This window comes from Apteryx mantelli, chromosome 33, assembly GCF_036417845.1.
Source record: "Apteryx mantelli isolate bAptMan1 chromosome 33, bAptMan1.hap1, whole genome shotgun sequence".
Classification (NCBI taxonomy): Eukaryota; Metazoa; Chordata; class Aves; order Apterygiformes; family Apterygidae; genus Apteryx; species Apteryx mantelli.
In genome coordinates, this window is record NC_090010.1 from 1,139,946 (window position 1) to 1,165,885 (window position 25,940).

The 25,940-nt window shown below is 56.5% G+C and overlaps 1 protein-coding gene across 1 annotated transcript; it reads left to right on the plus strand.

Moving 5' to 3' along the window:
• RAPGEF3 (Rap guanine nucleotide exchange factor 3) lies at nucleotides 1-22,622 on the plus strand. The gene is made up of 27 exons (XM_067314055.1): nucleotides 1-300; nucleotides 11,649-11,702; nucleotides 12,171-12,277; nucleotides 12,450-12,571; nucleotides 12,774-12,948; nucleotides 13,394-13,478; nucleotides 13,719-13,779; nucleotides 14,119-14,195; nucleotides 14,359-14,505; nucleotides 14,922-15,031; nucleotides 15,339-15,427; nucleotides 16,272-16,350; nucleotides 16,604-16,754; nucleotides 16,868-16,950; nucleotides 17,385-17,424; nucleotides 17,593-17,674; nucleotides 17,808-17,954; nucleotides 18,236-18,333; nucleotides 18,657-18,782; nucleotides 18,909-19,090; nucleotides 19,175-19,265; nucleotides 19,819-19,869; nucleotides 20,270-20,357; nucleotides 20,816-20,880; nucleotides 21,229-21,283; nucleotides 21,408-21,479; nucleotides 22,228-22,622. The coding sequence occupies exons 1-27, from the start codon at nucleotides 1-3 to the stop codon at nucleotides 22,344-22,346; spliced, it is 2,856 nt and encodes a 951-aa protein (XP_067170156.1). The 3' UTR covers nucleotides 22,347-22,622.
• Nucleotides 22,623-25,940: the final 3,318 nt, after the last annotated feature.

Below are 25,940 nucleotides of genomic sequence, written 5' to 3' on the forward strand. Positions count from 1 at the left end.
ATGAAGGTGCGCGGGGCCGGGGCGGCAGCCGGGACCGGGGCCGGGACCGGGGCCGGGACCGGGGAGGCGGCGCGGCGGCGCCCGGGCGCTCCGGTGGCCCGGAGCCGGCAGGGCACATGGCGAACCGGGCTGGAGCCGAGCCCCGGCGCGCCCTCGTCGACGCCTCCCGGCGGGCTCGGAGCTGACGGGAACTGGCTCTCGGTGCTCCTCAAGAAGATGCACTTGTTCCGGAGCTCCAGCTACGAGATCCGGCTGGAGGGCGAGGGGGGCAGCCTGCCCCGCATCCAGGGCATCCGCTGGGTGAGTGCGGGCTGCATGTGAGGGGGGCAGGCAGCGCCAAGCCCCGCTTCGGGACACCCCGGCGACAACGGGCCACACCGAGCGCTGCCTCGGGGCTGCTGGGTGCAGGGAGCCCCAAGGGTCAGACCCCGAGGGGAAGGAGCCCCCCCCCCTTAGCTGGTTCCTTTCCCCACCCTGGCACTGCCCCTTGCATCATCTCCCAGGGTGCTTGCGGGGGGTCTTCGCTTGGCCGCAGTGCAAGGGCTGGATGCTGCTGCAGGGTTAGGGGTGTTAACGGGGAGACGGCGAGGTGGATGCACTGGGAGACCCAAGCGGGGCCCCGCTGGCTTATCTCAGCCTCCAGACCCACTTCCTGGGCAAGCCTTTGCAGGGCAGGTCCGGCCTTTGCCTGCCTTTCCAGCTAGCCTGGCACTGGGCTGTGATCTGTGACCCGCACCCTGCTCCCCCCTCTTGTTTGCTCGCTGCAAGGCAAGGTGTGCAGTGAAAACATTTCTGCAGCCGGCTGCCCTAACCCCTTCTCCAGGCGTAGCTCGCAGCGAGGCATGAAATGAGCCCTGTGCTACTGTGCTCCGGTGCACAGCGCCTGGGCAGCGGTCGAGGAGCGCACACAAGCCCAGAGCGTGTGAACAGGAAACAACGTCCCCGCGTCTCTGCCTCTGCAGCACGCAGAGTTCAAAATGTTCCTTCCCCGTCAGGTCAGACTGTTTCTACAGGCGAAACCTGTCGCTTGGCAGCAGGACAGTGCTCAACATCATGTCCTCCAGCCCGGGGTCAGTGCGGTTCCCCTTGCCAAGAGCTGCTGGTCTCCTGAGGGGTGCAAAAGACATCCAGTTCCCACTCTCGGCCTCCTGCTGTCCCCTTTGGTCTGGGAGGTGACTGTGGTGCATGGCCACAGGCATTCACCCGTCCCAGCTGTGCAAGCGCGCATCTGTCAGAGCTTCTTTGCTCCAGGCTTTCTCCATCCTACACTGTTTGACAAGAGCTAGGGGGGCACCTGAGGCCAGTGGTTTTTGATGTAAAAAGTAAAATTTGTAAGGAGACAACAACCGCCTTTTTTAGCATTTTTATGTGGTGCACAAGTTACTTTACAAATAAGAAAGCTTTCTCCCTTTTTTCCCTTCTTCCTGTTTTCTTTGAGTTTGTAGGAACTCAATTTCTTTTCTTAACTAAATGCACAGAGTGGCAAAAACCAGGGAGCTCAGGAAAGCAGCAGGATGTAGAGGTACTATTTTAAAATGCCCAGCCAGGATACATCTGACAAAACACTGTCGAGAGCTTGTACAGGTGGGAATGCTCGCTCGGCCCCTTGCTCAGCTCGGCACCCCAGTCACCCCCAGCATGGCATGCACAGCACGGTGGCACGTGCAGCATGGCAGGAATGTCACCTCCCTGGGCGGCTCCCACGTGCATGGGTATGTCTGTGCGTCATTTGAAGGGAGAAGATCTGATCTTTGCAGGGAGTGGGAGAGCAGCCGACGTTTTCCCCAGCATGCACAGGTACGAGGGTGCTCCCAGTGTGCCTGTTCCTCTGGGCCAGGAGCAGGCAGGGGAAGAGCCAGTTGGCCATGCGTAGGAGCAACATTTTCTCCACTCGTCCCCAACACTCTGCAAGCATTTGGCTCTTGGGAACTCCTCCTCGTGACCATGACTTCGTCTCATACCTCCTGGGGACCTCTTTGCCTGTCTCCTGTGCCCAGCAGATCTCTCCCAGCCCTGGTTTTAGCAACAAGACTCCAGTTCAGGCTCCCATTCCCTGGCATCACTGGTGCATCGCAGACCAGCATCCCAAAGTAGCTCTGTGCTTCACCCCTCCAAGAACCACTGCAATGCTTGAGTACAAGTGTTATCCATGCAGGTTCCTGCTGTGTCTCTATGGCCCCAGAGCCTGCAAAATGACGGAGGGGGCAGAGCATGCCCTCCGGAGCCCCCCTCCCCAGCAAGGGTCTGGGGGGGGGGGGGAAGCAGGAGCCTGGCTCACTGCCATGTTGTTGGAGGCTGCGGATGGGCGAGGACTTTCTCCGGAGCCGTAAAGCCTGAAATAACTTCTGTTGTTTTCCTCGGAATCCCAAACAAAGCAGCGCGCGAGCGCGGAACAGTCGCTCCCAGCCTTGGCCAGGCGCCTGCAGCTGCCGGATTTCTGGAGACAGACAGGATCTGAGTGCCCTTGTGTCCCGTAAGCAGGAAGATGGAAACAGGCAACTCCTTAGGAAGCCGTTTGGAGACAGCGGCTGAGATGCTGTGACAATCAGGCAGGGGGGTGAGGGCAGGGAGGGCATCCTGTGAGTCAGGCCCAGGACAGACTCGGGAACGGTGCAGCACCCGTGGTAGGTAAAGGGCTAGGGAGCAAGCATGCTTTGGGAACACTTTTTAGGACATTCATAAGACTTTTCATTGATGGTCCAGCAATGAAAAAACACCAGCAGGGTTGTAGTCACTCAGGAAAAGTCCCTCTGAGTGGTCGTCCCTGGCAGGGAAGGTTTTTCTCAGTCTCCTTTGCTGTCCTTGTGAGTGTAGCTTTGAGCAGGACCGTGGGATATTCTGTCCCTCTGCCTCAAGGAAAGGCCTCCCCGCTCTGCGTCTCCTCAGCTACCAGGTGACAGCAAAGGGAAAGGGGTTGTTTGGGGTCTGGTGGGTGCTGAGGACCAGCTGGTGCCTTTGCACAGAGTTGGTGACATCGGCCTCCAGGTCCCATGGGAGGTAGCTCCGTGGTTCGGCCACAGCCTGGCTCGGATTTGCAAACATTTGCTCTACAATTGCCGGAGAGTTTCCTGTTCCACAGGGCAGTCACGAGGCTCAGGAAAGTTTGTACAGTGAGTAAGTCGCGGTGTCCCAGCCGCAGCAGTAGAGTGGCCAGGCTGGGAGCGTCTCCAGGGACCTGCCGCATTTGCAGAGCCGCTTGTTTTCCTCCCACTCCCCCAATCTCTCTTAAGCATCTTGCAAACTGCCAGGTACATGTTCTTGGCTTGGGCCAGGACTCTTCCTCTGGTCTGGGCTGCCCAGAGGAGGAGGAAAAAGCCCTGGGGCATGGAAAGAGCTTGAGGAGGTAACTGAGGTCTTGCAGAAGTGAGAACTAGGAAATGAGGTGCGGGCCAGGGAGCAGCCTGAGCTGGATAGGGTGTGAGCAGATGTCTGCTCGGCTCAGGACAGACCATCGGCCAGGCAGGTGTTGCAGGGCACAGCACCCATCCATGCACCCATCGGTGAGTGTCCACCTCCCTCACCCTCCTGCCTGTGCTAGGAGGTGCCAGGGCTATTTGGTTTCCCCTCAGTAGATGTTTTTTTTCCTTGAATTCATTTGTGAAGAAAGATCCTGCAGCTAATTAGTCTTACCCTTGGCTTCCTTAATTGAGGCTTTAGTGGGGGCTGTCCCTCCCACTGCTGTTCAGCCAGAGCTGGGCTTGCTCACACCTTCTCAACCTGCCCAGAGTGAGCAGCAGCACAATGCAACAAGGGCAGAGCAGGCAGACAGCCTCCAAGGAGGACCTGGCCCAGAAGATGCCAACTTGTTGTGCTGCTAGTGCCCACCACCTCCACTGCCAGCCTGGAGTCCCCAGCTGCTGTGCTGCAGACCTTTCCATAGAGACAGGCTTTGTAATTGTCTCTATCATCACAAAGCAGCCGGAAATAAATGTGGGATCCTACAAAATCTTCCCCTTGAGATAACCTACATGCAGGTGAAAGCACCCTGAGTAAATATCACCCTCATCCTGTCTCGGGGTTAATGCTCAAACTGCGTTAACTGTCTTAGTGCATGGCGTGGAGAACAGGTCTGACGGGTGCCTTCAGCTTCCGGTAGCCTGTGATTTATTCAGCACATGCAGCAGAGATGAAAGGTTGTTTATTCAGGGCCGTGGCCATGTGGGAGCCCTCATCCCTCACACATCTCACTTTCCCCTCGGTCAGCACTTGGATGGGAGCTGGTATCAGCAGAACTCATCTGGATTTACACGGTGGCAAGCTGGGGTTAGGCTTGCGTCTGCAGCCAGGCTCAAGCAGTGCTCTCCGCTGACTCCTACCACCGTGGGGGTGAGATGGTGCGAGGAGGGGCTGGCCTCATGGTGCAGGGATGGGAAATCACCTGGGTTCTTGGGCAGCAGGTGATGGAGCTGCCATTTTTTTTCCCCTTTTGTCACTCTTTTAACTGAAGCATCTGGAAAAGCCTGGGGAGAAAAAGAAACACAAGGAGAAAAAACAACTGCTGATGGGGGATAGCCCGTGGAAAGGACAGTGGTGGAGGAGCCAGGGGCCTGAGAGGGCCCTGGAAAGGGACAGCAGTCACTCTCCTGACAGCCCCACTACTCCTGGCAGGCATCCAGGGAGCTGGGGGATGCCCTGGAGTCTCTACTTGCATCCATGAGCGGACAAGGGGGCGAACACAGCCCTGCAGTCACTGAGATCCCCGTCCAGGTCCCTTCTCCTGGTGATGGAAGACAGTGTGGCGAGGATCAGGAGGAGGATGAGGGATCCCATGATGTGCTGGGGCCTTGGCTGGGGAGAGCAGAAAGGAAAAAGAAAGGGAGCCAGGACCTCAGCAGGGGGCTTTGGAAGTGTCAGGAGAGGGACTGCAGCCTGGCACACTTGAAGGTCACCTGCAGAAAGTGTAGGAGGCAGGGTACCCACAGCCAGCACCACCATCACACCCATACCCACTGTTCCCTGCAGGATTTCCAGGTGATGTCCCCAGGGACTGCAAATAGAGGCAACCCCTGGGGTCCCTTGCCCCTGGGTAGCAGAACATCCCCTGCTTGGGACGCAATGGAGAGAGGATGGAGCAGGTGGAGGTGTTTGAGCCGTGCCGTTCGCAGGCAACCGCTGGGGCTGAGTTTTTCAGCACTCAGGAGTGGTCAGAGACAGGTTGAAGGCAGGACGTGCACTGCTGGGATGCTCCCTTGGGTTTTCATCATTTTAATGACATATCCATTGTTGCTCAGTATATTCAGGGGCTATTGAAAGGGGAAGAATTTGGAAATAGGGTGGGGAATGGGATTAAGATGGGGTGCCATGGGTGCCTTGCTGGGCCCCAGGGAGTCCGCGTGGGTAGTGGAAGAGGTAGAAGGCATCTTGCAAGGCTTGTTGGGTTGGGACCTGGGCTACAGGGGTCATCAGTGTCTGTGGCACAGGGAAATGAGGCTCTGAGGGAGTCCAGCTGAGCTCAGCCTGCTCCAAACTCAGTTTCAGCAGCAGCTGAGGATGTTGTGGACAGGGGGTGCTAGAGAGGAGCAAGCGCTGGAGGCATTTTTGGCTGGGAGCAACACTTACAGCCTACAGGACTTTGCCATCCATGAGAAATGCTGAGCAGTCCCGTTGGCTGCGCACAGCGTATTTTTTAGGCAATCCTGAGCTTCGACATGTGACAGGGCCAAATTCATGTGGGTGACAGGGTAGAAAATGCAGCCTGGCAGCGAAGAATTTCCTGTCCCACGAGGGATGAGCTGACACTCCCAGCGGAGCTGCGTCTCACAGGTGAGACCCGCTCTGCATAGCGCCCTTGCAATCGGCAGCCGGTCTGTCCAGCCCCACTGGCTGGGATTTGCTGCGGCGGCTGCAGCCGCAGGCTGGAGCGTGCGTGCTGCTAATAAAGACAGTTCCCAGCTATTCCTGACAGCCGTAATGCCAGATTGCTCCACGAGAGTCCCCAAGCCAAAAAGGGTGATGCTATTTTAGGACTGGCTTTGGTAGATGGCAAAGACATTAAAGAAGAGCTGGTCTTAGAAAATAGCATTGGATCAAATCATCACATGTTGATTCAGTTTGAATTAAATAGAACAAAAAACTAGGTCTCTGACTGGGGTTTTCCATTCCCAAAGGGTGCATTTTTAAGTAACAAGGAGACTATTTAGAGAAAGAGAGCTGGATGGAGGAATTCAGCACTGTGCGTGAGGGAACGGTTTGCCATTTCTCATACAGCAAGGTACAAAAGCTGCCTGGAATTTGCATCCCAAACAACAGGGAAGAGCATTCAAGGATGAGCTCCAGGCTTAGCTGCATGAATAAACACCTCGGAAAGGATGTGCAGAGGAAGTTGGGAGTCAAGGGAAGACAAGCAAGGAGGTAGCTGCAACATGGGAATGGCTGTAGCGCGTTGGAGCAGGGGTCTGGCTGGAGCAGACAGCAGCCAACAGGGGTTGCCTGGGGAAGAGTCACAAATGGGAAATAAATAGCAAGATTTTTTTCAAAATTCTCTTCTGCCCTCCCCACCAGTGACTCGTGGCTCAGTCTTCCTGAGCTAGAACTCGTGTTTTTGCATGTAGCAAACTTTGGTAGATATTTTTTAGCTCCCATTAATTTATCTAATCCTTTTTCAAATCCATATAAACTTTTAGCATCTGCAGTGCCCTGTGGCAGGGAGTACCACAGCTTAACCATGCACCGTGTTTTGTGAGTACCTGCTGTTGATTGTTTTAAATGTCCTCCACATTTAATTTGATGTCATCTTTTTCGTGTTGTAAGAGACAGCGGAAAATTGCTTCTTATTCACCTTCCCCATCTCATGTCTTGCAGAGCTCTGTCGTGTTCTCCCCTAGGAGAAGGCCTTTCTGAGCTATCTTTTTTTGCCTTCTTTATGTCTTTTCCATTTCTCTTTTAAGCTTTCTAAGGGAACATCGAATTGTATGTTGAAATGGGTGTGCCGTGGATTTATACAATGGCAAAGTGAGATTTTATATTTTATTCTCTTTCCCTTTCCTACTAACACCCACCCTGCTATTTGCCTCTTTTACAGCTATTGAGATCTGAGTTCGCATTTTCAGAGATGGCTGCGATCTCCATCCTGAGAGATCAGTTCAGAGCCTGTCACCAGGAGTGTGGGAAATTTGGGCTTGTTTTCTTCTAATATCCCTTACTGACATTTCTCTGTGTTGAATTTTACCTGCTGCTCTGTTTTCCCGCTGTTCAGTGCCCTGAGGTCCCTCTGCATTTTTTCAGCCAGCCCTTCTCTCTTCTGCCCTGGAGTATCCTCACCCGTGCTGTCATCCCTCTGCTCACCACTTCTCTGGGTCTCCCTCCATGAGACCCCACCAGCAACCTGCCTTCTCCGGCAAAGCAGAGGTTTTTTCACACTATTTGATGTCTATCTTTTAAGCAATAACTCAACCCCATGAGGATCTTTCACAGTATCTCATGGTCACCTAGATTCTCTCAATGAATTTGGCACATTCGAGCAGACTGTATCCAGCATGTGTTTGGTGACACTTTCTGGCTTGTTGGTCAGTAGTTTCCAGGATCTCCCCTGAAATACTTTGGAAAAATAGCTTCATATTTGCTACCTCTGTCTCTTTGGTACCAAGGGAAGCAAGAGGTTGCAATTCATTCCTTAGTAAATCAGCTGTTTCATTCTCAAGTTCCTCTAGATGCTGGGGACCACCAGGCCCTAGTGATTTGTAACTGCTTATTTTCATGATTTAGTCTATAACCTTTTTCCAGCAGTGCTTCATTTGAGACCAGTCCTGCAACATGTTGCCTGCAAAAAAGGATTTAGGCATGCGCTCCTCCCACACTCCTCCCCGGTGAACACAGGCACAGAATTCATCATCTCCTTTTGCTAACCTCATCCACCTTGAGTGCTCTTGACCCTCATCATCTGCTGTGGTACAGACTGGCAGCAGGTCCAGTCCTTAGGCTGCCCTCTGCAAGTTGTTTCTCCAGCTCTTCTAGGCCTTTCCCATAACCTGCTGGAGTTTGTGATCTTTTCCATCTTTCTCATTTGGACCCAGTTTCAAAGTTGGAGGAAAGCCTTCCAGGTCTGAATGCCTCTCCTTACCCTGGGGCCACTCTAGCTTTCTGCGGGTCTTTCTGAAGTCCTTCTCCACAAGTGGCAAGTGTTTGCTCTGTGTCTCAAACACGCTGTCTTTGATCCCTGTTTGCAAGGATTTTAGTCTTTTAACTTCCTTCTTTTATCTACCAACTTCCTCATTTTAATGGACTTCCCCTTTTGAAATTAAACATAACTGTGGGGGGTTTCTTGTTTTCAGGTCTCTGGTATGCACATGGTGATGATGTTAGGACGCTGTGAGGTAACTGTAGTGTTTTGAACTGGATCCAGATTTGTTTCCCCTTCAGAATATCTCAACTAGCTGCTCCATGAAGCAGTATTTAGTAGTGTCTGAAGAGTTAATCTTGGTAGTGCCCTTCCATGCAAGTAGGACATATTGCGGTAATGCCAATGTGGCTGGCAGCACAAGGTAAAATGAGTATAAAGTGAGAACGGCTAGAAGTCAAGCTGACGCGGGAAAAAATAAACAGGCAGAGGTTTCGTACAGCATATGTTAGTCATCTGCATTCAGCAAGGATGGGGCTTTGCCTTGGTTTTCGGAGGACGGTCCTGTCGAATACATGGGGAGGAGGGATGCAAGATGCCCCATGACATTATTCCATCGAGAGGGAAAGCAGAGCATGGAAAAGGCTTATGGGGAGGGACTGGGAGCAGTATGGAAAGGTGTGAATTTTCAGGCCAAGATCAAGGAGTCTGAACTGATATATGGAAACAAGGAGTTTGGACATTTCTGGACTTGTGAAGGGAAAGATGGGATCTGGGAGCCTGCAGGATCAGTGCCTGCCCTCGACTCTGTTTCATCTTCCCTTATAAAATAGTTCAAAAGACCTAGAAGTGATTTCTTTTTGTAGGTGCATCAGGGGATGAGGACAGCTGGGACTGCTCTGTTAGAGAGCAGATGAGGCTGGACTGGCTGCAAACATGCTTAGGTGGCCCTTAGAGAAGGCTCGTGCCCACCAAGGTCCTGCAGGAGCTTCCCAGAAGGGCTAAGAAAAGTAACTGCCTTTCGGATGGAGCCCAGCCAGTTTGTGAAGAGGCATTTGTGGATGTGCTGAGTCCAGAGATATTTGTTGTGGCAGCCTCAGAGGGCAGCCAGCCTGTCGTCCCCTGGGGCTGCTGCCCAAGCATCCTGTGGGGCTGCTGCCGGAAGGACTCAGCACAGAGTTTTGTGCTGCTGTTGCTGCTCCCGCTTTCAGTGCGTGCTTCGCCTGCCGTCAGCCCTCTGCCCCCACCGCGGTTTCTCAGCAGTGGCAATCAAAACATCATAAAGCGGCACGGCGGGAGCCAAAGGAAACAAGAAATGATGTCGGGGGGAGAGCGTCCCGGGTACGTCACATGGGGACACTTGTCCACAAGCCGGGTCTGCGCCGCTGCACACTCAGGTCTGCAGCAACGCTTGGTGCCAGCTTGCAGAAGGGCTGGAGCAGTTCTGTGATTGTCCTGAGGAGCTGGGATGTGTTTCCCAGAGCAAGAGCACAGTCGGCTCACTGCTTTCCCTCTGCAGGACCTCCAGCGTGGTGCAGGCTGCTGTGAGAAGAGCTGGGGCTGGGCTGCTGTCCAGAGACTCTCCCTTTGCTTGCGCCATGAGAAAGCACATCGCTGTCTAGCAGGGCAGCTCGGCCAGACTCCTGGGTCCCCAGGGCTCATGTTCCCCTTACTGCTGTCACTCTCATGCTCAGCATCTGTGCAGCGGGTCGTGGGGGCACTCAGCCGAGCAGAGCCCTGGCCTGAGCTTTGCTGCAAACCCTGCGTGCAAGAGCAAAGTGAATGCAACAAGCCCATGTGGCCAGGGTTGTGGAGGAGCTTCTGCTTCTTCTGCCATGGCTGATCCTTCCCTTGTTTGAGATGATGTCCCACAGCCTCATCCGTCGCTCACTGTAGGTGACCCTAAACTAGTGGGCCAGGGATGCACTGTGGGGCCAGGGCCATGCCGTGCAGGGGACCATCACTGGTCACACTGCTGTACTGGTGCAAATGCAGGACCCCACAAGTCCTTGGTCCCATACACAGAGAATAGAAACTCCAGCTAGTTCCAGTGTAAATATACCACAAAAAAAAAGAAAGCTCTCTGGGTCATACTTTGGCTTGGTCTCCTGTGTATGGGCATTGTTGCCCGGACCAGCTGAGCTAACGGAAACGGTTAAACAAGCGGAGCCAAGGGCTGGTCTGGGAGCCTGGCTCTGAGCGAGTTGTTGCCTGTATGATTGCAGCATCTGGTGCAAGCCGAGCGCGAAGTTACAAAGCAATGTCCTGGGGAAGGGGATGGCCAGCTAACAGCATGGCACAAAACCAGCAGGTTAAACAGGTTGTGAATGCAAGAAGCACCTTATTTAACCTGAGACCCAAACTGCTGAAACATCCTCTCTGCTGTAAGGCAGCAGTTTGGGGATGGTACTTGGTCCGTCCAAAAAAGGGGATCAGTCTGTGCCTGGAAACAGGAGTTGGATTTGGTAACACAGGGACACTGCTCCAGGGCGAGATGTTGGGACTGATCTGCACAGCCATAGGGGATGGGGATACCCATTTGCACCTATGCATGTGGAAAACCTTCTCAGACAAGCCTGATTGCTTTCTGTGATGTGATTGCAAGCACAGCTGACAACAGTACTTGCAGATACATAACAGACTCAGGCTTGCAGCCATGCCACGCTGGCTAGCAACAAGGGCTCTTGGTAATGAGGTATTACACCTTGCTCACTAGCCCTTCTCCAAAAGCAGCTACCAGAGAGGATTGCTGTCAAACAGGAATAGATGTAGCGGGAGAATCCTTGCAGGGGACCATGCTAAGTGGTGGCAAGTATAAAATGGCACTGAGAAATGTGCATGGGGGTGGGGTGCCAAGCAGAGGGGCAGGACAGTCTTGCAGAGCATCCTTTGGTGAGTTGGACCCGTCTGAACGAAACACAGCTGGGTAACAAGCCACATGTCCTGGGAGGAGGTGTTGGCCAGGAGGTACCTGCAAGGGGCAAATGGGAAAAGGATTTTAGGGGCCTAGAAAGCCTTGAGCTGGAGAGCTGCTCACAACAGCTGGCATGGGCAGATTAAAGCAAGATGAGGAGGTACTTAATCAGCATTGAACTGACTGCTAGAAGATGTTGTGGAGGCCAAAAGCGTAAATGGAGTCAAAAAAACATTTAGGCCGATGTGTAGAGGACATGTCCATCAGTGCAGCCTCCACTAGGACAAGGGAAGTCATTACCTGCTACAAGAAGCACCTTATTTCTTGCTCTTCCCATAACATCTTTTAGGGAGGGTAAGGGCTGGGCACAATGTTGGGGTGGCCAAGACAGTGATCTGGTGTCCTGGCGTGATTTTGCCCCCAAAACCACTTCACCAGGACCGCATCACCTCGGTAATTCTTCACTGGCTGCTCAGGTATCTCCATATGAGTGACCCTCACAGAGGCTGATCTGAGAGCTCTGCCCATGTCCTGTTAAGTCCACGTCCTTCATGAGAAGCTGTGTATCAGGGAGTTAAGTGCCTTGGAGGAAGCAGGAGCCCTCCTGGGGCATGCAGGACACTGGGGGAGAATGGCTGTGACCCCACAGCCACCAACCCCTTCTCTTTGGTTTTCCAGACCCCACTTTTGGACAGTGAATCTGCCTTGGATTATGGACACAGCCTAACCCAGGTGTGTTGGCAGGGAAAATCCACAAGGGCAGGAGTTTGGGACCTGAGTATGGGGGATGTTGGGGTAGAGAAACATACCTTGAAGGCTGTGATGGGAGGACAGGACTGGAACATCCCAATGCCACAGGGTCCTCGGCTCAGAGCAGTCTAGCTTTGGGCTGGTCAGTCCCTTGGGCTCAGCTGTTCCCAGGGGCCAGGGATGGAGATGTTGCCATGCTGGTGTGTACATGCAGGTGTATCACACCTTTGACAGGGTTTTGGGGATGTTTGGTACAAAGCACATCCCTCTGCTGCCAGCCCCAGTGGCACAGTCCCCTGCCATGGGCTGAAAATCCTGCCTGAGGGGACAAACCCTGCGATGTCTCAGAGAAATCTGTCTGCACCTCCCTCCCCATGTCCTCGTTGCAAGGGGGAGCGTACGGGGGGCTCACGTTTCCTCTGCAAACCATATATCTTCATTCCCCTCCAGGCCTCCTCAGAGAAGATCTGGCGAGCTGGGAAGCTCCTCTTCAGCCACCTCGTGATCACCTGCCCCAGCCTCATCCGTGACCACAAGCATCACCTGCGGCACCACAGGTGGGACAGCCAGCACCCGGTCAGCACTGGGGAGCACCACAGGCTGCTCCAGGCTGTGGCGAGGGGCCTGACACTGCTGGCCCCCAGGAGCCATCCAAGGATGGCGGGATTTACCTTGCCCATCCTGGGCAGGGTCTCACCAGTGCCCTTCTCATGCTGTCTGCCCTTCCAGGCAGTGCTGCTCCGGGAAGGAGCTGGTGGACTGGCTGCTGAGCGCGGGACTCGCTGTCCAGACGCGGAGCCAGGCCATCGGCGTGTGCCAGGTGCTGGTGGACGGAGGAGTCCTCACACATGGTGAGCGTGGGCAGCAACGGTGCCCTGCATGGTGTTGAGGTCTCTCTGGGGCTGGCAGAGATGTGGATTGGGGTGCCAAGAGCAAGGCAAGCTGGATATGCTGGGTTGCCCTGGGCTCTGCAGGCTGCCAGCATCTCCCGTGCCAGCCAGCCATGCACATGGCACCAGGCACAGCCAAGTTCACACGCTCTTCTCCCCACAGTGAAGCAGGAGTGGCATTTCCAGGACAAGGACACTCAGTTTTACCGCTTTGCCGAGCTGGAGCTGAGCCCTGAGCCCAGCAATGGGCTCCGGGATGCGGAGGAGCTGCTGGAAGCACTGGCCTTCTTGGCCCAGCTGGGCCCTGATGCACTGCTCACCATGGCCCTGCGCAAGCCGTGAGTGTCTGGGCTAGCTCCAGGGACCGGGGAGGGACACAGGGCCCATTTTGACCCCACTTAGGTCCAGGGGGCTGGAGACGCCAAAGGCTCCCATGGACAGGGCTCAAGGGAAGGCTTTCTGCACAGGTTTGGGATGCAGGGTGACCCGAGCATCTCCTCCTAGGCTGTCAGATGGCTCAGAGGATCTCAGAGCCCAGCAGGAGCCCAGTGGTACCCAGGCAGGGTGTTTAGTGCCTCTGGTTTCAGACCCCCAGGCACCTTCTGGACAGTACCTCAAGAAGAGAAAGGGGTTGCCCTGCCACCAGGTTGTGTCTGGAGAGGGGCATTTGCATGGGACTGTGTCCCAGGACATGACAGGGAGAGGGTGCACAGCCTCCTCCCAGGATGCTGTACCCTGCAGAGCTGGATCTCAGACAGCCACTTACTCCCACTCTCCCCCCAGGCCTACCCAACGCACAGAGGACGAGCTAGAGCTCATATTTGAGGAGCTCCTACACATAAAGGCTGTGGCTCATCTCTCCAACTCAGTGAGTGTGGCCATGCTGTGCTCCCCCCCCCAGCATGTATCCCCCTCCCCCTTCCTATCCCCAAACTTTGCAGTGTCCCATCACCTCCCGTGGCACCTGGGCATCTTCCTCCTCTCCCCTTCTGCCCTTGCCAACCACCCCGGGATCCCTTCCTGCCCCTGTCACCCCTGCCCAAATGTGTCCCCTCCTTGTTCAGCTCCAGGCTGGAGTGGCACTAAGGGTGGGTGCCTCTCACTGCAGGTGAAGCGGGAGCTGGCGTCCGTGCTGATGTTCGAGTCGCACCAGAGGGCAGGCACCGTGCGTGAGTATCGTGTGAGCGTCACACAGCCTCAGCTGGCTCTCACTCCAGGAGAAGGTTCAGGGCTGGGCTGGCATCTAGGAGAGGGTCCCCTGCTAAGGATGAAAGGCTGGAGCCAATGCCATCGGCTGTGGACATTCCTGGTGTCCTGCAGCAACCTTTGGACCTTAGTGGACCAGAGATGGAAGGGACTAAAGCACCTGCCCCATTCTCCTTGGCTGGGTTGAGTCCTGGGGCTGGCCAGGACAGGGTGGCTGAAGAGGGCTGATCCCCTCATAGTCCTATATGGGATGCTCAGGGCCTCCCCCATTCGAGTGCTGGACACCACAGTTTTCTCTGCAGTGTTCAGCCAAGGAGATAAAGGCACATCGTGGTACATCATCTGGAAGGGCTCAGTGAACGTGGTCACCCACGGCAAGGTACGTGGTTCCCTGCCCTGCACAGCAGCCACCGAAGCTCCCTAGGCCCATCCACTCCTCACTGTCCCCAGGTGCTGATGGAGCACTCTAGACACCCAGCTTTGCTGGTTCAGAGTGGGGATGAGGGGTCCCACCCTGTCCCTCACCCTCCCACCCTCCCCAGGGCTTGGTGGCCACCCTGCATGAGGGGGACGATTTTGGGCAGCTGGCACTGGTGAACGATGCGCCCCGCGCAGCCACCATCATTCTGCGGGAGGACAACTGCCACTTCCTCCGCGTGGACAAGCAGGACTTCAACCGCATCCTCAAGGTAGGCCCGAAGCCCTCAGGGTTATCAGGACCCTAGACACGTCAGCGTTGCTTGATCCGAGGCACGTTGTGCTACTTCCAGGACTAAGGGATGCACAGAGGCCATGGTGCCTCCCAGCTCCAGGGCTCCATGGAGGGCACATCCCTGAACATCTTCTCTCCTGCACCTCTGTTTGCTAATGTGGTTTTTGGGGTGCAACCAGCTGGACTGGCATCACCTGGTGCCCACAACCCAGTGTGCCTGCTCACACTGGGCTTGGTCCACAAGCCCCTAGGCAATGCCAGCCAGGTCCGGTGCAGGAGGCCATGAGCAATGCACTCTGCAGCCCTGTGCCATGTTTGGGGGATGAAAGAATGGATCAGGGTCCCAGAGCCTGGCATCCCTCTCCCATGCTCATGGCTGGTTTCACTCTTTAGGACGTCGAGGCCAACACCATGCGTCTGAAGGAGCACGGGAAGGTGGTACTCATCCTGCAGAAAAACCTGCAGGGTGGCAGCAGCCAGCCAGCTGCAGCAAGGAGCAGTAGGTAACAGCGGCCTGTCCCCATCCCTCCTTGCCTGGGTGAGGGACGTGTGCCTGCAGGGCTCCCAGCTGATTCTGCCTGTCCCCCTGCCCCTTGCTGGCCACGGCCCATCTCCAAGCTGGCACTGCAGCCACTGTCCAGCTTCCCTTGGAGGAGTCTGCTGGGAGGACTCTGTCCTCGGAGGGGGAAAAGGGATGCCTAGCCAAGTTGGCTGTGCCTTGAGTGGCCCTTCATGGTGGCCCTGCACACAGCTGCAGCGCTGGGTCCTTCCCACGGGGCTGCCTGATGTGCCCTGTGCTCTGCCCACCAGGTACTCGGTGATGGCTGGGACACCTGAGAAGATCCTCGAGCATCTGCTGGAGTTCATGAGGCTCGATGCGACACTCTATGACCCTGTGGGTACGTGTGCATCTTCATCCCCTGCCCTGGGGAAGACATCCCAGATACAGCTGGGCCCAGGGCTCAGACCCACCCATGCTGGGCAGGGTGCCGGGGCAGGGGAACCAGATTGGGGACCAGTGCAGAGAAGGGCTGCCCGGTGGGGATGGCTGATGGTGCGGCCAGTTGGCAAGGGGCTGTGACTTGGTGCTGTCCTGCTTGGCTGCAGCAAAACTGCAAATTTTGCCTCTGCTTTGGTTTTGCTTTAAGCTCTCCCCAATCTCCTCTACTCCTCCTTTATCTGCTCATGTCTCTGGCTTGTTCCCAAAGTCATCAGTTTCATGGGAGTTCAACCAAAAAAGCCAGTTCTCTCACCCTTAAATTCAGGCCAGGAGAGGGAAGCTGCTCCAGAGCCTGTGGATTGCTTCCCTTCACCTCACTCTGCCTTTTAGAGAGAAACAAGATAGGGTGAGAGAGAAACCAGGAGGTGTCCCCAGTGAGTAAAAAAATGAGTGCTTCCGAATTAGACTCATCAAAGGCTGTTTTGTGAGCTAACTCTTTTCCAAATGAAGTCTGCTGAACTTTTTGTGTTTCTTTAATTTTTTCATTCCAATAAGCTCACATTCTGGCCAACCCTTTCCTCAGCATTTAGGAGCAAATAGCGGTCTGTGTCCAAGACTGAGAGCACAGTCCTCTTGGAGGAAAGACCATGGCTGTCCCAATCCCAAAGAGGGGATGGGTGACCCATTCCCAGCCAGCTGAGCTGTCTGGCTGCGACTGCCGTGCTCCTTGCAGCGTGCCCAGTCCTGCCACGGCTCACTGGGCTTCGTGAAGCATAAACAGGGACTGATTTGGTCTCTTCCAGATACCCTGCTGGGGGATTTCCTGCTGACGTACACCGTGTTCATGCCGACCTCCCAGCTCTGCAGAGCCTTGCTGCACCAATATCCTTCTGCAACTGAAGGGGGTTCTGGGGGTCCGTACCACAGCACGCATCCCCCTGCCCAGGACAGCTCAGCTTGGTCCCTGTCTCCCCAGTGGGACCTCAGTGGAAGCCAAGAGAATCCCGAATACCCCAGGTTTCTCAAGCACAGAGCACCTCCCCATCTCTCCTCCTGGTGTATGGGGGGGTCCCTTCCCTGCCCTGTCCTCTCCCAGCCCTGCATTGCCAGTGGTGACCCCCTTGACTCGTCCCACTTTCCGCGCGGAGCCACTGGAGGGCTCGGAGCAGGAGAAGGCCACCTACTCCCTACACAAGCGCCGGAAGATCCTGCGGCTGGTGAGCCAGTGGGTGCTGCTCTACGGGCGTCTGCTGCAGGGCGACCGCAGCACCACGGCCTTGCTGCAGGTACCATGGGACCGGGAGGGAGCTCCCCAGCCTGCTTGTGCTGTGCATCAGGGTCCCACAAGCATCAGGCCACAGCTGTGCGGTACTGAGTGCCGGGCACCTTTCTCCCGCAGAACCTTGCAGACCTGGCAAGCCAGGACCCTCGCCTGGGTGGGATGGTCCAGGAGCAAGCACAGGATCGCCGGCGGCCCAGACCGTGAGTCCCCTGGAGAAGGACAGGGATTCCCATCTGAAACAGAGCCTGGTTCTACTCCAGTGCCACCGCTGATGTCCATGTGCTCTGGATCCTGCACCTCTGGAGGCCATAGGGAATTGCACTTTCTTTGGGGCTGAGCTTTTAGCAAGCCAGACAAGCTTGCAGTGCAATCACTTGATGTCTTTGGCACGGCACTGACAGCTCCCAGGCATCCTTGGCCCCAGCGCCAAGGTTTCCCAGCCCCCATGGGGGTGTAAAACACCACCAAGACTCACCGGTGCTCTGTGGTGCTGGGATACTCAGTGGGTCCTGTTGGCACCCCATATCCTAGGGGCTGCAGGCCCTTCTCCAGTGTTACGCAGCACCTGGTTTTGTCTCCAGCACCACGTGTGGTCTCCTGTGCTCTAACGCCACATTTACTCCTCTCTGTGCAGGCTGGAGAACGGAGGTGGCAGCATTTCTCCCCAGCCCAAGGTAAGGGACAGCCCTGCAAACTAGTGAGTGCCAAGTGGGGAACTGGAGAACTGGGTCATCACTGCCCTTCCCTCCCCAGTCCCTCTGAAGGAGGGATGGCCAGTGGGATGGCAAAGGGGCCTGAAACAGCACCCTGCACTGACCCTCTCTCTCCCACCTTGACCCCAGGCTTGGAGCTCTGTAAACTGGTTTGCAAGCCAGGAGGAGGCAATTTTGAACAGCAGCTGTGCCTTAAGAGCTCAGGACAAAGGTACAGGTCATACACATGTGTGTGCGCCTGTGGGGACTGTCCCAGCTGGAGGGTGTCAGTCCCCTCTCTGATGGCCGCGACAGCCCCAGGGGCTGCAGCCTGTGGTTCCCACTAAAGCCCTTTCCCTCCTCAGTGCCCTACGAGATCTACAGACCTGACCACTCGTGCCTCATCACGGTGCTGCCTGTGAACGCTTCGGTGCGGGACATCCTCCGGTCCCTCACCCCCAAGCTCGGCCGGGATGGCGAGCATGTCCTGGTGAAGGTTAATTCAGCTGGAGGTGAGCCCCATCTCCCAGGGCTGCCATGTCCTCAGAGTCTCTCCTTTCACTGGAGAGCTGCAAACGTACTGTGGGCTGCCACTGTGTTTCTCTTCACCTGCAGGTTTTCCCTGCAGGGACCAAAGGCAGCATTTGCCCGGTGCTTGGCCAGAATCTGCCCCATTCTCCTCTACTCCTGGCAGGGCTGGCACCGGCTGTGCCAGGAGCTGGTCACCAGTCTGCCCCAGCTGGCTGCCTGGGAGCAAGCTGCATCCCAGCACTGACCGTCCTCTCTCCCGCAGATAAAGTGGGGCTGCAGATGGACGCTGTGGGGGTGTTCACATCGCTGGGGCTCAATGAGAGGCTCTTCGCCGTGAGCATGGAGGAGCTGTGCGGCCTGGTGAGTGCTGGGGCTGTGCAGTACGAGCCAGCAGGGCAGCCCACCGTGAGGAGAGTCCAGGGCTGGGCAGCACCGGCCTGGCGTGCCACGGACCCCACCCCAGCTGCAGCAGCACAGGGGAAGGATGATGATGCAGGCAGGGCTGGCCATCAGGTGCCAGTGCTCCCCAGAGTGAGGTCTGTGGCTGTCATGTCTCCTTAGTGCTCAGGGCTAGGAATGTTCATCCATCCCTCATCCTCTCCCCCAGGCAGGAGCCATCCTTGTCTTCCCTGTTGCAGTTGCTAACAGCAGGAGGGGTTGGGTGTCCTCTCTCCTGTGCACAGATCCCCCATCCTGAGCAGCTGGGGCCCAGCACCGGTTCCTCAGAAACACTGGACCTCATCAGCTCCAAGGACCTGGCCAGCCATCTCACGGACTATGACTGGAACCTCTTCAAGAGCATCCACCAGGTAAGGGCAGTGCGCAGCCTGGGGAAAAACACCTCCACCCTGCACCCTGGGGTGGCTCTTGGGATGCCCGTCCTGCACCCAGCGTGGCACCCCGGCTAGCCTCAGCAATGGCGTTGGGCTCTGCAGGTGGAAATGATCCACTACATCATCAGGCCACAGAAGTTTCATGACGTGACCACGGCCAACCTGGAGCGAGTCATGCGGCGCTTCAACGAGCTGCAGTACTGGGTAGCCACGGAGCTGTGCCTCTGCTCCGAGGTGGGCAGGCGAGCCCAGCTCCTCCGCAAGTTCATCAAGCTGGCTGCACAGTGAGTGCCTCGCCGCCCACGCCCCAGCCCTGCAAGGGCAATTTGGTAGCTTCCCACGTGCTCTGACTCTGCCCTTGCTTGCAGCCTCAAGGAGCAGAAGAACCTGAATTCCTTCTTCGCGGTGATGTTTGGTGTGAGCAACACAGCCGTGAGCCGCCTTGCCAAGACCTGGGAGGTAACCAGCCGTGACAGCCCTCCTTTGGGCTCATAGTGGCACTGCAGAGTCTCCCAAGCCCTGTAGTGACAGATCTGTGTCCCCTGGCTTGGGCAAGGGGTGAAGGCAATGGCCTGGCCAGGTTGCTGGGGTCAAGGCTGACTCCATGCTCCAAAAGCTTCTGGTGAGAGATCTGCTAAGGACAAGGAGTGTATTTCCCACTGAGCAGAGGGACAGGATCAGACCACACACCTGCTTAGATTCAGCCCCGGGCCCAAATCCCACGGAGCAAGGTAGAAATGGGCTCCAAATCTACAGCAAGTGGTGTCGCAGAGCCTAACTCCAGAGATGGGCGTTACAGGGGGTGAAAACCAGGAGATCCCTGGAGATCTGGAGGGCATTACACTGGGATCTCAGCCTTCTTGCTGGTGGTGCCCAGGCTGAACCTTGGCCAAATCCTGCCACCACCAGCAGGCATGTTCCCCTCTGTCACGACCTTGTGGGAGCCACAGCTCTGAGGGTGGGAGAGCCAGGATGCTGGGGCTGGGATGTTGGTGACCCTCTCTCTGCACAGAGGCTGCCCCACAAGATCCGGAAGCTGCACTCGGCGCTGGAGCGGATGCTGGTGAGCGTGGCCCCTTCCCTCCCTGCACCATACCCACACAGAGGCTGAGCCAGAGCAGGCATGCTCCAATGCAGGCTTTGGGTCAGGGTTCGGAGGACCAGGGACCACAGCAGGATGGGGTTGTGTGTGCAGAAAAAGGGGCAGGTCACCCCAGTCTCCCTGCACTTGCCAGGGCTCCCTCCTGCCCTCGATTCCCAAAACACACAGGGTCACTGAGACATCATGGAGACAGTGCCCACCTTTTCTCCCAAGCTCTGAGACATGCTGGTTCAGGGCATTGGAGGTCTCCTCTCCTATGTCTCTCCCTCCCTGGAGGCATTTTGCACCCAGGGACACGGGCAGCCTGCAGTCGGCACTGCATCTCTGCCTGCCCCATGCCAAAATCCCACTCTGTCCCCAGGACCCCTCATGGAACCACAGGGTCTATCGGCTGGCCGTCGCCAAGCTGAGCCCCCCCATCATCCCCTTCGTGCCCCTTCTTCTCAAAGGTAGGTAACTTGACTCTGGATGTGAGCACTGAGCTGGGGGGGGAAGGGAGACTGCACATCTTCCTCTGGGAGTGCAGGGCAGGAAGATTGGGCTGGGATGACAGGAAACCCTTGGCCTACATCCAGCTCTCCCCAGTGGTGGGTCCCTTTGGCACTGGGGCTGCTGGGAAAGGCTCAAGCACCTCCTAGACCCAGATGGAGGCTCTTCATCCATGAGGCCCAAAGACCAGCCACAGCCAGGGCACTGGTCTCCATCCCATGGGGCCATCCTGCAAAACACAGCCTCTTCCCTGCACGGGGCACTGCTTGGGGGAGGACTGAGCCCATGGCTCCATCACCACCTGCTCTTTGCAAGATGAAAGCTGGGGTCATGTCTTGTGCCCTGATCCTGGCCACAGCAGGGTGCAATCAGGAATCCAAGCCCTGGGCTCGGTCTGATTCCAATATTTCGCCCACAGATATGACATTCATCCACGAGGGCAACCGCACATTGGCTGAGAATCTCATCAACTTTGAGAAGATGGTGAGTTAGGCAGCTTTGCTCTCCCCTGGGAGGGCAGGTCTCATCCCCTCCACCCTTTAGGGGCCTTGGGACCTGCCTGTCATCCTGTCTCTGGGACGTGTGACCTGCACAGCCTCCCGTGGGAGGCAGATCAAGAGCATCCCTGTGGCCTTAGTGCAGCCCCGCAGGAGCTGGACCCCTTGGCCCTGTGCTTGTCAGAGAAAGGGGATGGTACAGGAGCACCCAGGACTGGCTTATAGGGCATGAGGCAGCCACATCCGCTACTAAAGTCAGAGGGGACCGTGTTTTACCAGCCTGGGAGCAAAATGGTGGATGTGGCAGCAAGTGACCCTTGTGCATTGCCCACAGCACATGATGGCTAAGACTGTACGTGTCCTGCAGCGCTGCCGGGGCCACGCGCATGGTGAGTGCTCACCCAAGGGGTCAGGCTGGGCTGGCATCACCCATGGGTGAGGGCAGCAAATGGGGCAGGGGAATAGGGCAGCTTTGGGGACATAGCTAAGCTCCTTCTCTCTCTCCACACCTAGCTCCAGTCTCCCCGCTGCGGAGTCGCTCCCCGCACCGACTGGAGGACCCCAAGGCCGTGAGGATCTCCACATGTATGGCTTGAGCTTGCTGATTCACTCTGACCCCTGAGCCCCCGCCCCCAGGGTCTGCATATGGTCAGATGAGGCTGGCTCGAGGGAATGTGTGCCTCTGCATGGTGGAGTTCCATGGGGACACCGCAAGGACATCAGCCTCGTTGCAGCGGGAGAAAGCTGGGCTGGGTGCTTTTGGTATCCAGGGATGGAGGCTAAGCTCCTTCTCCCTGCTGTACTGAGCAACATGAGTCTGTGGCTTGCATGCTGCTGTATGGAGACACCAGTCTGCACTCTCTCATGCTGAAGGGAGAATCAGTCAGTGTTTCCCACATGCCTGAGCACTCTAACCATGCCATACGGCTCTAGCCATAGGCAGCAGCTGGGTGCATCACTTTGTCCCTTGATGCGAGTCTGTTCCTACTTGCTCCTGCCCCTTCCCCCTTCAGCCCCACTGAGGTCCCAGAAGTGACGGAGGGGGTTAAATGAGCCAAGTTAGAGGCAATGGAGAGAGATCAATGAGCCAAGCTAGAGGTGACAGAGAGGGATCGGTGAGCTGAGCCAGAAGTGATGGAAAGGGATTGGTGAACCGAACTGGAAGGGGTGGAGGCAGATTGATGAGTCAAGCCAGAAGCGATGGATGGGGGCTTGTGAGCTGAGCCAGAGCTGATGGAGGGGGGTAGGTGAGCTAAGCTGGTGTTGATGCAGGAGGCTTGGTGAGCCCAGCAAGAGGCGTTAGCCCAGCTTTGATTTCAGCCCTCTGTTGCAGGCTCCGAGCAGTCCCTGAGCGTGCGGAACACTGTCTCTACCTGGGCCTACCTGCAGCACCTGAAAGCCATCGACAGCCAGAAGGAGTTGCTGCGGCTCTCGCGAGACCTGGAGTCCTGACGGGGAAGGAGGGCCAGAGGGGACCCGGAGCAGGGATGCAGCAGCGTGTCTGCTGACAGCAAGGGCAGCCGTGCAGCTCTGCTCCCGGCAGCACAGGGAGCGGGGCTGCTTTGGAGCTGGCTGAGAGCAGCCTGCACTCGGCCACGCTGCTGGCTGCAGGCGCCAGGCCCAGCGCCACGAGGCAGCGTGGGAGCCCGTGTGGGCTGCAAGCAGGCGAAGGCCATGGACAGCAGGGTCAGAGGCCCTCGCACAGTGAGCAATAGAAGTATTTTTGTATGCAAGACTGCACTCACCTTTCTCCTCCGTGTAGCAGCCCGGATTCACTCCATGGTACCAGCCACACAGTGGGGAAGGAAGGAGCCCTGACTGCCCCATGGTGCTGCCTGCCCAGGGGTGCTGGGGCTGGAAGATGCCCCTTCCTCAGGGGGGGACCTGAGCCAGAGCTTCCCTGTAGGCAGGGAATAGCATGTCTGGCTCTGTCAGGATGAAACCATGCAGGATGAGGTCAGGGCCTCCCTCATGCTGCTGTGCTGTTGGGAGCTGTGACCACCCAGGGGATCTGTGACTGGACACCCTGGTACAGTGACAGTGGGTAAAGCCCCTGGCACTGGCATGTCCACCATCAGCAGACAGGGATGGTGGCAGCGCTGCAGCCCATTTTTGATGCTCCAGAGTTGAAGGCTTGTGGAAACAGGCAGACAGTGATGGAACTGGTCCTAAGAGGCTCTCAAGCCAGTTGCAAAGGCTGGGGGAGAGGAGAGGATGTGGCACAGAGTATGGTGAGTTCATGGGGCTCAGCACCTGCACAACCCCTGGGGATGGGGCACAGCAAGCAGGAATATGGAGCTCTGTGTGTGTGTGTGTGTGTGTGTGTGTGTGTGTGTGTCCAGAGTGTGCAGGGAGCACATGCGCACACAGGGGTGCAAAGCCAGGGTTGTGTCCTGTTGCCCTCCTCCTCCTGTCCTGTGTTAACTCCATGACTCCTGGGAGCTGCCCCAGAGGGGACCTGCTCTTCCCTCCTCTCTGTCCTGCTTGGCCCTTGGGACGTACTGGCTGTGTCCTCTGTCCCCTGTCCCAGCCTCCTGGGAGCTGCATGGCCCCAGCAGCCACAGGGGAGCATCTAGATCCCTCCCAGGTTCGTGGGGGCTCAGATCGGTGGTGTTGACTGCAGTGAGGCAGCGTGGGCAGGGAGCATGTCTCCACTGCAGGAACCAGCCTCTGCTGCTGAGCCATGAGCTAATCATGGCCTTCTCCGTGCTTCACTTTCCCCCCATGGACAGGGGCAAGAACAGTCACCCACAGCAGTGGCACAGCGCACAGAGCCAGGACAGTATCCGTAGCAGAAAGAAGCTATGATGGCATTGTGATGGAGCCTGTGACCTGATGCTTGTCCTGGTTTGCAGCCAGGGGTGGCCAAGATGAACCATTAACCTTGCCAGGAGCTCACCACGTCCAGGAGGCAGTGTGGCCTGGTTGTTTCTGTTGGTAACACGACCCAGTATTAGAAGAAAGGAAGAGTGCAGCTGGGCTGGGTCCCAGTCAAGTTAAGCCATGCTGATATCGTAAACCTCCTTTGCACTGCCTGGGGCCAAGCTTGGCTGCTCTGGCCTGACCCTTCCCAAAACCACAAGCAGAGGATCAGGGAATAAGTATTCAAAGGGCTGCAGCCCACCCTTAGCTTCCCAGAGGCAGACCCAAAAGACCCAAGGGATGAGGACCCCCATCCCTCTCTCCAGAACAACTCTGGATGTGCACAGAGCGGATTTAGCACTGACCTTCCAAATGCTGTTGCTCAGAGCTGGCCTGAATGAAATTATGGGTTTCAGGGAAGATTGCTGCCCCTAAACACTTTCCATGTTTGCAGCCATTGGGGCCTGGGAGATGCTCTTAGCCCCTGCCAGGGCATCATCTGGCCACGGATCTGCGCCTTACCTGGGGTATCAGGTAGCCACAGCATGGGGCCACCTGGACTCCAGGACAGCAAGACAAAACCCACCCAGCCTTGCTCAAAACCCCCAGACGTGTTGCACGTGGACCCAACAGCCCAGGCACCACACGGTGGGAACCCCTGAGGTGGCATGTCTCAGCCAGTCCTTTCCAGTTAGCTACTGGGCAATGGCATGATGCCAAACCCAGGCAGACCAAACTGAGCGGTGGGGATGGTGTCAGTTTGCAGGATTACAGCCAGGGCCTCTTAGTGTGTTATGCGGTTCTGAGTGTGCTTTAAACGACCTAACTGCCTGATGGTTACAGCAGGGCCTGGCTGTGTAAGGGGCAAGGTGCTCATCTGCCAGCATCCATTTGGGAGCCCTGCAACCCAACCAGCTCAGATGAAAACACTGCTGGGTCCTGGCCCCTGTGTTGGGGTTTGCCTTGGCCCCACTCCATGTGTATGCAAGGAGCTGCCACCACTTCCCAGTGCATTGGCTGAGCCGGCAAACTCTGGACCCTGCGCTGGGATGCTCACGCACCGTCAGCCCATCCTCGCTGTCTGCAGGACATTGCAGAGCACAGGGATGGGGGAGCAAAGCAAACTCTCAGCCTCATCAGGGAAGGAGATGGTGGTGTGTCCTTCCCCATGCCGCAAGGCCAGTGGCTTCCAGGAAGGCTTTGGTTCATGGCAGGGAATTCAAAAAGGATTGGGGTACAAGGGACCAGAACGCTGCTGTATTAATTGCTCTTTTTGATCTTGCAAATCAAATGAATGGGTTGCTTAAAATAAAAATCCCCGTCACACCTAAGCAGTTTTTCAAGCAGTACAGCCATCTACGAGATGGAAAACTGGTATTTGGGAGCTCTGGGACTGGCCCCAGCAGCACTTCCATCCCAGGACTCCTGGGTTCACCCCAGTTCTTGTGCAAATCTCAGTATCATGGTTATCCTATCCATGACCCTATCCCGCCCAACCTCCATGAGGTGGGGTAGCTGACAGGACAGTCCCTTTCTCCATACTGTCCTGCCTGCACAGCCATCCCTTGTAGGGACACTGGAGAGAGAGGTCTGGATCACTGTCGCTGCTATAATCAATGACACAGTTGTGTCCTAAGGATGTGTTGTGGAAGACCCCAAATCCATGTCTCCACTCAAAGAGCACTGGTTGTTTCATGACAATCAGAAGAGTTTCCATGATAGAGATGGAGCCCCAGCTTGCAGGAGGCAGGTTAACATTCCCTTGAGCAGCACAGGGATCAGTCCACCCCAGTTTGAGTCTCTGCTTTTGGCCTTTTGAGATCTGCAGAGCAACACCTCCAAGCAGAGCTGCACTCAGAGGGCAATGCAGTCCAGAGCAGTGTGTTTGAACAAACGCTGGTCTGAGAGACTGGCGTGGGGAAGGTCTGAGGAGGCCAGTTTTTCTGGCTTGGCTCGGCTCTGACGCAGGCAAGGACAGCCAGCGGTGCTGGACCCATTCCTCCAATTTATAGCTCTGGGACAGACCTGCTTTCTGCAGAAGCTGGAAACATGCTGAGCCTGGCCATGCCCATTACTATGACCTTCAGAGTGAAGCAATCAACCTGAGGACACGCTGGATGTTTCTGTGGGTACATGGCAGCAAAACAGCCCTGATCTCTGCACCACAACACCTCCAATCTCTCC

Bases quoted from the DNA above. Each gene is read 5' to 3' on its own strand.
- RAPGEF3 (XM_067314055.1), top strand. From the start codon at position 1: ATGAAGGTGCGCGGGGCCGGGGCGGCAGCCGGGACCGGGGCCGGGACC. The intron at 14,506-14,921 runs GTAGGCCCGAAG...TTCACTCTTTAG, and splicing joins ACTTCAACCGCATCCTCAAG to GACGTCGAGGCCAACACCAT. The intron at 19,266-19,818 runs GTAACCAGCCGT...CTCTCTGCACAG, and splicing joins GCCTTGCCAAGACCTGGGAG to AGGCTGCCCCACAAGATCCG.